At 49.4% G+C, this 10,718-nt stretch overlaps 1 protein-coding gene across 1 annotated transcript; it reads left to right on the top strand.

Moving 5' to 3' along the window:
• Nucleotides 1–6,929: 6,929 nt before the first annotated feature.
• LOC123154912 (RING-H2 finger protein ATL70) lies at nt 6,930–7,812 on the top strand. Its single transcript, XM_044573522.1, has one exon. It carries the CDS (start codon nt 7,136–7,138, stop codon nt 7,670–7,672), a length of 537 nt encoding a protein of 178 aa, XP_044429457.1. The 5' UTR covers nt 6,930–7,135; the 3' UTR covers nt 7,673–7,812.
• The last annotated feature ends 2,906 nt before the right edge of the window (nt 7,813–10,718 follow it).

Below are 10,718 nucleotides of genomic sequence, written 5' to 3'. Positions count from 1 at the left end.
CGCTCCGGAGGGACCTTGCCGGCGACGGCCACGCGCAGGAGCTGGTCGAACACGGCCTGGAAGTCGGTGTTCATGCCCCACTCCATCTCGCAGATGAACTCCGCCTTCTCCGACAGGGTCTCGCCGCGGATGCGGTGCAGCTGTGGCGCCGCGCTGAAGGTGATCACGCGGTGGCGCCACGGCTCATCGCAGAGCTCCGACAGGAGGAGCCCCAGCGCGACGCAGACGTCCATGGGGACACCGTGCATGCTGCCCGACACGTCGCACACGGCGAGGCAGTTGTTGAGCTTGCCCAGCGCCAGCAGGTCGTCCACCATGCGCTTCCACTGCAGGTCGGCGACCTCGTCCTCGCCGTCGACGGCCGACTCCAGGATCTTGTGCGGCGGCAGGGCGCCCGCCGCGATCTTCTTCTTTCCCGACTTGACGTCGGCGAGGTAGCCGTTGAAGCGCTCTTGGTCGTGATAGATGAAGTGGTCCTTATAGTTCTTCATGGCGACGGACGCCACGCGCGTGTACAGCACCTTCCCCCACTCGCCCGCCGACATGAAGGTCTCGGGGAGCTCGAGGGCATGGCGGAGCGGCACGTAGGCCTCCTTGCTGAGGCGCTCCCGCGCGCGGTAGGCGTAGTGCGCGTCCGGCATGTCCTCGGGAAGATCCGGGCCGAGCCCTTGGGGAAGAGGCGGCGCGCGATGGCCTCGCAGATGAGCGTGGAGCGGTCGTAGCAGCTGTCGACCGACGGGCACCATTTCCCGGCCAGCGAGAGGTTGATTTTGCCCTCCGTGAGCTTCTTCATGTCCTCGGCGAGGAGGTCGGCGAACACCTCCGCCGTCATGTCATGGAGGAGGCGGTAGTTCTGGTCGCGGGCGTACCTCTGGACGGCCGTCGCCGCGGCGTCCGCGCGCTTCTTCCGTCGCTCGACGGTGGCCTGGGCGGCCTCCTCCAGATCACGCCTCTGGCTAGCAGCAACGCGCGCCTTCCTCGTGCGTTTCTTCTCGCGGCGCGCGAGCTCCGGCACCTCCTTCGTCGGCCCACGGTGCGCCATACGCAATCGAAGGCGGGCGATGAGTCCTCCCTCGGCGGCGAGGCGGGCCTGCTTCCCCGGGGTCCTGGTGGAGGCGCCCCCTGGATGATGCGGTGGAGGATCTCGGGGAGGTTCTTGAGGTAGCCGAACTCGGCGACGAGGCGCGCGTTGAGGCAGAAATATGCTGCTGGACCATGGTCCAGCCGAACCCACGCTCCAAACCTTCCATCTGTAATGTACGTTTTATAATCTTTTATTTTTAATGGAGCAGTTGGTGGTCTCACATTCAGGTTTTTTTGTCTCATCTTTCAAGATTTTTTTATACCTTCTCCCACTTTCGCTGGTTTTTTTAGTAGATTTTTTTTCGTCCCCTCCCCCGCTTCGTCGGTTTATTTTCGCGTCACCCTGTCACATAACGAAAGAAATCTGAGCAGATCAGAACTTTTCATACTAGCGCAAGTTATTTAGTAATGTAGAATCAATCACGAACAATCTTTAAAGATCAAATCTAAATTAATTAAACTTACCTTAAATCACTCAATCACATTAATTAGAAAATAAATAATTGATTTTCAGAAAAATCGCTCAATCACATTAACCTTACCTTAACTCACGGATGGTAATCAATCTCCAAACAAAGGAAATAATACATCGATGGAGCAGTAAATAAACTCCTTTTCTTATGACATGTATATGATCTTCCCTTCCCTCTCCGTTGTCGAGCGTTCTTGATTCTCGAGGCCGATGCTTGGGCTGCGTCACTGGGTCGCGACGGTGCCGGAGGACGAGGATGGCGAGGCCGGGTGCCGCGGCACCTCGTTGGCCGTGGCCGGTGAAGGAGGCGAAGAAGGGCGGCTTCCCTGGCCGTGGCCCTGGTCGTGGCCCTGAGAGTTGATGCGGTGGAAGCGGCACTTGAAGGACCCGACATGGGTGGCCGGCGCGCAGACGCACTTGGAAGCGGGCCCATGGCCCGCGCCGAATGGCGTCGACACCGGCCGGGCCACCTCCTCCGCGTACGTATTCTTGGAGCTGTGGCTGGCCGATTTACATGAAATTAATTCTCTCAGTTGTGGTGGCAAATATAATACTACATCCGTCTAGGTGAATAAGTCATTCACGTAGTTCTAGGTCATCGATTTGAGGAATTAAATATGTATTATATATCATGAAAAGTATATCACCAGATTTCTACATGAATGTAGTTTCTAAATATATATTTTTTGTCACATATAATACATATTTAGATCAGTTTTGCTAAAGCACATCTAGATGTGTCATAAGTATTGTACATCTAAGTCCTATGTCATTGATCTTACGTTGAGATTCGTGAGGATATTTTCTTTTTCTTTTTTCTTTTCCTCTTTATATTTGATTCACTTACTTAGATGTGCAATAACTAGAGCACATCTAGATGTGTCTTAGACACACCTTATTTAGATAGTTAAATCGTCGACCTAGAACTACACGAATGACTTATTCACCGAGACGGGGGTAGTACACATAATCCATATTGTTATGCACTAACGTGTGTGTGAAATAGATGGATTATGGTCCCGTACCCAATAAGATGAATATGTATGTGTGTGTTAGAGAGAGAGGGGGAGAGAGTGTGAGGAAGAGGGAGAGAGAGAGAGAGAAAGTGTGTGTGTGAGGATTTGATGGTAAAAAAGGTCGCTAATGTCACTTGATATGTATGAGAATATTAATATTGAACTCTTAAAGTTAATGTGGCCCCGTTGCAACGCACAGGCGTTCTTCTAGTCCCGATAAATTACAAGTGGACATGATGGCAAGCGAGGTTGGTATCACGCCCACACAATCCCACGTTATTCGTGCAGTTTTTATACGGCGAGCATGTATATTTAGATTACTCACAGTGGGAGTAACATAGGTGGTAACATCACACATCTTTAGACAAAATCGATGATGTGGCGAGTAATTAATGAGAAAAGAGAGGCATGTGGTAACATAACTAGTTACTGTAACATCACATATACCAAGATAAAATGAGTCTACAACCTAATAAATGAAGTATTGCATGACACCACATATATGTTACTTCTCACTATAAAGGTAGTAATATAGACTAGTAACATATGCATATTACTAGTCTAAGTTACTACCCATTATAACTAGTCTTATATCTCCACACCATATTGAACCTGTATACCTTTCGTATTCCCACTGACAGGTCAGGTCTATTGCATGCAGAAACAAGACGCATTGAATCGCTCGTCAGTTGTAACGGCAACTTGTGGCACGCTCCCCTCCTTCTCTTTAATTCATTCAGTCTTATTGCTTGGGTTGTCCAACCTTTGTTCTCAGCGCTTCTTCTCACTCTCTTTTGCAACCATCATCTCGGTCAATTGTCCACTTTTATGAAAGTTAATCTTTAATCCGGTCAATTGTTTAAATAAGCATAACACCAGCTTTATGTTTCTCGCTTTTGCCAAATCATGCTTCATATAGATGATAGTATCATCGGTGTACTGTAGGATAGGCATACCTCCATCAACTAGATGAGGCACCAGGCCACCTACCTGACCAGCCTCCTTAGCCCTTTCTATTAGAATTGTCAACATATCGACTACAATGTTGAACAAAATAGGAGACATCGGATCACCTTGTCTCACGCCATTATGTGTCTGGAAATAATGACCTATGTCGTCATTCACTTTAATTCCAACACTCCTTTTTTGCGTGAAAGATTCTACCTGGCGTCGCCAGGCTTGATCAAAACCTTTCATACGCAAAGCCTGTTGAAGAAAAGGTCATTTGACTTTATCATACGCTTTCTCCAAATCCACCTTGAAAACAACTCCATCTAGTTTTTTTGTGTGAATTTCATGGAGCGTTTCATGAAGGACCACAACCCCTTCTAGGATGTTTTTGTTCGGCATGAAAGCAGTTTGGGAATGCTGCACAACAGAATGTGCAATCTGCGTGAGCCTATTTAGTCCCTACCTTGGTGAAAATTTTGAAACTAACGTTAAGAAGACAGATCGGCCTGAACTGCTCAATTCTCACAGCCTCTGTTTTCTTAGAAAGCAGAGTTATCGTTCCAAAATTCAGGTGAAGCAACTGAGGCTGTCCAGAGAATAAATCATGGAACATCGGTATCAAATCCCCCTTAATAATATGCCAGCACTTTTTATAAAACTCCGCCGGAAATCCATCCGGCTCTGGAGCCTTATTATTCTTCATCTGTGAAATGGCTTCAAACACCTATTTCTCCGAAAATGGGGCAGTCAAAATATCATTCTCGTCTGCAGCAAGTTGAGGAACATCCTCAATCCTAGACTCATCCAAGGATACACAATTATCCCCTGGAGGCCCAAACAACTGCTTGTAATATTCGGTTATGTATAATTTTAGGTTTTCCAGTCCTAAAATCGTTCCTTCGTCTTGCTCAAGCTGAAAGATTCTTTTCTTTCTGTGCTTGCCACTGGGGATCATGTGAAAGAATTGAGTGTTCGCGTCCCCCTGTACAACTTTGTGAACCTTAGCTCGCAGCGCCCACTTCAATTCCTCTTCACAGAGAAGTTCTTTCAATCTCATCTCCGCATCAACTTTAGCATGAAGCTCCGTGGTCTCTAGAATTGTGGGCTCAGCTTTGAAATCTAGGGACTGAATAAGTGTAAGGAGCCTTTTCTTTTCAGCCTTATAAATCCCACTAAGATGCTTAGAATGTGCTTGGATACGTTTTAGTCCCATGACTAAAAGTAGTGGGACTAAAACTTGCTAGCCTCACCCATGCTTGGATCCAAATACTAAAAAGACTAAAATCAAATTATTGAGCATTTATTATCCTCCAAACCATCCAATCCAGAACTCGCATGTGTTAAAGTAGAGGAATTAAATGAGGAGAGAGAGGGCTAATACATATTTTAGTCATACTATACGGTTACACGCTGTTTGTTTCCTAGTACGTGCGCTACACCTTTTCACCTGCGCGTGCTACAGTACTCCTACTAGGGAGCAGGCAAGAATGGCTTCAGCCCAATTACTAGCACTAGTAATTGCCATTCCCAGTGAAAAAGAAAAAGAAAAAGAAAAAGAAAGGAAAATAAATATCTCTAGTAGGAGTACTGTACTAGTTTTTTTTTTGAGGGTAAAGTACTATACTAGTTGAACGATGGCAGACGGCGGAGGTGGCATTGTCGCAGCCAGCGGCGTAGCGCTAGATCGAGCGTGGGGACTGGAACGACCGGTCAGCGTGTCCTTGAGCCACGTGCCGCCGCCTCAAACCTTCTTTATTGAACTTTTATAGTATTTATTTAAATAAATAGATCTTTTGTGGAGTACGTATGTAAGCAGGAGAAACCGAAATGATTTCAGCCCAATGCGCGAGCGCAACGAAAGTGCGCCACGGAATTTGGTGAAACAAACTGCAGGGCTCAGACTGTACTACCACCGTGCCTGCGCTTGGTCGCCAGCCTTCATGGAGTCTCCTCCCCGTGTACCGGGGCCTTCATGGGGTCGCCAGCCTCGTCTCGTCTCGTCTCTAGCCGTGTGGTCGACATGGATCCAGCATATATGCTCTCCCTTGCCCTTTGCCATCTCTGCTCCTTTTTTCTACTTCCTATTTGAACTAAAATCCACGATAATAACTACTGCTACGAAACGGACAGACTAGTACAGCCGTCGTGCTTTTCAGGGTGCACGGCTGCTGGCAATGTGCACACTACTGCACTGAAATTCATTCGAGTGTGCCGAGCGGCCGCCCACGCTCGCTGCGTGCTCGCATTCATGCTGCCTAGCGTCCTGCTACAGCAGATTGTTTTTCTTTCTTCTTCTTCTTCTTCTTCTTCTTCTTCTTCTTCTTCTTCTTCTTCTTCTTCTTTTTAACGTCCAACTACAGCAGAGAGTGAGTTCGAGACGGCGTTTCATCGGACGGTGCTGTTTTATTTCTCGCAAAGAAAAGGAGAGGTGTTTTTTGGCCTCTTGGCCGCCTGCGTTCACACGTAGCAGCAGGTCACGGGATACATCACTCGCTGGGTGGACACACCTTCACAGTGTGTAAAACCTATCAGACCAGGCACTGCCACAAAATTCCATATATGCTCACATGCATTCACGCACGTTGGTTCCTGGAGCTCGCAAACTTCCAACGACGTGGATCCAGGAAACCACGCCTTGCATGCCTTCTTTTTTTGGTAGTGCTGATCATTAAAAAAAAACACGCACCAAACTTTATTCACAAAAAATGGCTACTTCCTCCGTCCGAAAATACTTGTCATCAAAATAGTTAAAAAAAGATGTATCTAGAACTAAAATATGTCTAGATACATCCCCCTTTATCCATTTTGACCACAAATTTGGGTCAGTTGATTTTGGATTGAATAGAGAAACAATCAAAGGGAAGGAAGAAGCTACCCCATCATTTATCTTAGGGTGGGAGGGGGGGGGGGGGGGGGCAGCATGGTAGTGGTGCAAGTTAGCTGGATGACCGGGGGCGGCGGTGGGAGGATGTTCTGAGGAGGTCAGGACGGCGAGGCTGCGCGGGAGGGCCACCGGCCGCGGGCGATGGTGGCCGGCGGTTCGGCCGGTCGTCCATGAGGCGGTTGGATGGAGATGTGTCGGGAGGAAAAAAAACGGTTGAAGGTGGAAGATGACTTGGTGGCTGTTAGATCCGAGATGGAGGGCGGAGAACGATCAGCAGACCCAAATTGGGATTTTCAATTTCTCTCAAATCAATAAAACGTCAAAAAATAATAATCTAGCCAACCTTGAAAACCGTCGCGCTGGTCCTTATTGTTTGTTTTCAGTTAGCTTACTTGAAAGTAAACAAAACCAGAGATGTATCAGACAAATAGCACGCGAAAATCCAGATGTTGCGCACATCTCATGTCACCCTGGAATAGCAAATTTGAGTAAACAAAAGCCTAAGCACACGAAGATGCACTTCCAGAAGCAAACGAATCCGCATCAACGTCGAATTAATCGGAACGCCGATGAACAAACCAGCCACGCTACATTGAGACTGACTAGACACGCCACGTCGTCCCCTGCGTCTCCACGCCTTGTACCTTCCCTGCGCCCGTCCTCGACCACAGCTCGCCACGCAAAGCTCCTCCCCGTTGACGTCGCTAACAACATCCACGGAGAGCAGCGATGGGCACCGGCGGCCCGTCGCCGCCCGGCGCCCCGCACGGCCTGTTCGGGTCGAGCGGCGCCGGCGGGTTCGGCTACGGCCTGGCCGTCTCCGTCGGTATCCTCCTCCTCGTCTGCACCGTCGCCTTCGCCGTCTACCTCTGCTGCGCCCGCGCCTCGTCGTCCATGCCGGTGGCCGACGCCCGCGGGATTCCGGCGCCGGCGCCGCCCCGCCGCGGCAACGGCGACGTCGAGCTCGGCGGCATCGACGCGGCGACGCTGGAGGCGTACCCGGCGGTGGTCTACAGGGAGGCGAGGAAGCCGGCCTCGGAGGAGGGGCAGCACGCGGCCTGCTGCGCCGTCTGCCTGGAGAGGTACGCGGACAGCGACGTGGTCCGGGTGCTGCCGGACTGCGGCCACCTGTTCCACCGCGGCTGCGTCGACGCGTGGCTCCGGCGGCGGCCCACGTGCCCGGTGTGCCGGACGTCGCCTCTGCCCAGCCCCATGCCCACGCCTCTCGCCGAGGTGACGCCGCTGGCGCTGCCGAGGCCGGCGTGAGGCGAGCCCCCTGGTGTCTCTCCGCGGACATGGCGTCCTTGAAGTTTTCTGGGCTTGCTCTCTGTTTTCTTCCCATCTGCATTACGTCTAGACGCCACATGTAATTAGAAGGTGATTAGTTTTGGTCAGTAATTTTTTGCTGATGTAAATTTGTGTATGAGGTTAGCAGGGCCGGCCTTGACATTCAAGAGGCCCTTGTGCAAATTGAGAAAATGGGCCCTTATACACTACTATATAATAGACAAAAAAACCTTCCAAGCCTATCATATAGAAGGAAATTCATATAAAAGTAAAAATTTCATTAGCAAATATGGTGTTAATACACCACGGTCCACAGATATATCAGATGATCATAGGATTAGGATACACGCTCCAACAACCTAGAAGTCTTGTCTTAACTCTTAGCTAAATAAATATGTGACATTGTTCTCAAATTCTTGATCCAATTCGCAGAAGCTACAATTCCAATCTAGCAGTCCAACCACAAACGTGCATCAGCAAATTTCAGGAGCCACCTGAAAAATACACAAAAAAGAAGTGAATGGCATACAATACTCAAGAAAAACGACACCTTCAAGCATTTTTGGATGCAAAATCACTAATAATAGTGTCAAGATCAATCTTATCCAAAATATCTTTCTGAATAAAGCACATGGCCAAGCCATTCAATCTCTCATGTGAAATGGTTGATCTCAAATAGTTCGTGATTTTAGTTTCGAAAAAAGAACAGTTAAAAGGAGAGAGAACACCTGAATTCTTGTCTTTTGAATCCTGTTCTTGGTCTCTTGGAGCAAATAGAAGAAATCCAACGCTGCTCCACATTGCTCTAGAATGCCACAGCTGGCCCTGGAATCAAGCAGGTCAAACATCATCACATCAATTCATCATAAGCAGAAAAATAGACAAGGGAAAAAATTACGAGGAACGGCCTGGACTTCACGTCTCCACTCTCCACCCCGGACAGTCGGACCACGTCCCTAATGATCGATGGCCAGTCTACCGGCTGCTACTCTAAGTGTTCCTGCCAGGGCACAGGGTGTGTCTCCGCTGGCCGGCTCGCCTCTCTGGATCCGTTCGCCGAGGCCCTTGGAGTACACCGGAGTGTGATACTTCATTGATTAGCTTGGGGAGTTGGGGTCATGGCCTCATAGGGACTTGGGGCAATCAATTGGATTTGGCGAAGAGGAGGATGATGAGAACGAGAGGGAGACGGTGAGTTGGCGGCTGGCGGCGTGTTTCTGGGACTGGGAGAGAACGGGATTGTTGACTTTGTTCGTGCGTGAGCTGCTCGCTTCTTAATGGGCCGGGCTGTTTTTGTTTGTCTTGCGTACAATTTTTCTTTCTATGAATATATTGTATATTGTATACATGCACAGGGCATGGGCCCCTGCTCGTGCTGGGCCCTAGGCCGTCGCACTCGCCGCCATGGCCCAGGGCCGGCCCTGGAGGTTAGTTTAGTCAGTAAATTGGTGATATTGTTGAAGAAAGAGGCAGATTTGATCAGCCATTTTCTTAAGATCCAGCAAAGGTACAGCACATGACAGGTTTGAAAAATAATATTATTATTTGTCTGAAAACATGACAAATATCAAAAGTTTGATAATGCAGAGAGCTTAAAAATAATGCAGGCTACCAACGTCTCCCTAGTGTTGTCTCCATTTTCACTCAGTTCTCTCCCTCGAAAAGGCGACTTGGGCAGCGACAATTCGCCCTCCCCGCGTTGGTGTGCTTGTGGGTCCTCGACCCCTCCATCTGTCGCTCGAGCGACAAGAGTGGGACCGAGATCCGGTGCCTTGGCACACACAAGGCACATGTGAACAGTGTTGGGGAACGTAGTAATTTCAAAAAAAATTCTAAGCACACGCAAGATCATGGTGATGCATAGCAACGAGAGGGGAGAGTGTGATCTACGTACCCTTGTAGATCGACAGCGGAAGCGTTAGCACAACGCGGTTGATGTAGTCATACGTCTTCACGGCCCGACCGATCAAGCACCGAAACTACGACACCTCCGAGTTCTAGCACACGTTCAGCTCGATGACGATCCCCGGACTCCGATCCAGCAAAGTGTCGGGGAAGAGTTCCGTCAGCACGACGGCGTGGTGACGATCTTGATGTACTACCGTCGCAGGGCTTCGCCTAAGCACCGCTACAATATTATCAAGGATTATGGTGGAAAAGGGCACCGCACACGGCTAAGAATATGATCACGTGGATCAACTTGTGTGTCTAGGGGTGCCCCCTGCCCCCGTATATAAAGGAGCAGGGGGAGGTGCGGCCGGCCAGGAGGAGGGCGCGCCAGGAGGAGTCCTACACCCACCGGGAGTAGGATTCCCCTCTTTCCTAGTTGGAATAGGATTCGGGGGGGGGGGGGGGGAAGAGGAGAGGGGGGGGGGGGCGCCGCCCCCCTCTCCTTGTCCTATTCGGACTAGGGGGGGAGGGGTGCGCGGCCCAGCCCTGACCACCTCTCCTCTCTTCCACTAAAGCCCACTAAGGCCCATATACCTCCCAGGGGGTTCCAGTAACCTCCTGGTACTCCGGTAAAATCCCGATTTCACTCGGAACACTTCCGATATCCAAATATAGGCTTCCAATATATCAATCTTTATGCATCGACCATTTCGAGACTCCTCATCATGTCCGTGATCACATCCGGGACTCCGAACAAACTTCGGTACATCAAAATGCATAAACTCATAATATAACTGTCATCAAAACCTTAAGCGTGCGGACCCTACGGGTTCGAGAACAATGTATACATGACCGAGACACGTCTTCGATCAATAACCAATAGCGGAACTTGGATGCTCATATTGGCTCCCACATATTCTACGAAGATCTTTATCGGTCAGACCGCATAACAACATGCGTTGTTCCCTTTGTCATCGGTATGTTACTTGCCCGAGATTTGATCGTTGGTATCTCAATACCTAGTTCAATCTCGTTACCGGCAAGTCTCTTTACTCGTTTTGTAATACATCATCTTGCAACTAACTCATTAGTTGTAATGCTTGCAAGACTTATGTGATGTGCATTACCGAGAGGG

This window comes from Triticum aestivum, chromosome 7A, assembly GCF_018294505.1.
Source record: "Triticum aestivum cultivar Chinese Spring chromosome 7A, IWGSC CS RefSeq v2.1, whole genome shotgun sequence".
NCBI classification, from domain to species: domain Eukaryota; kingdom Viridiplantae; phylum Streptophyta; class Magnoliopsida; order Poales; family Poaceae; genus Triticum; species Triticum aestivum.
Note: the sequence above shows the minus strand (reverse complement) of the source record. Positions and strands in the feature narration are given on the sequence as shown.

Excerpts from the sequence above, each read along its gene's own strand:
- LOC123154912 (XM_044573522.1), top strand. The coding sequence starts at position 7,136 with ATGGGCACCGGCGGCCCGTCGCCGCCCGGCGCCCCGCACGGCCTGTTC.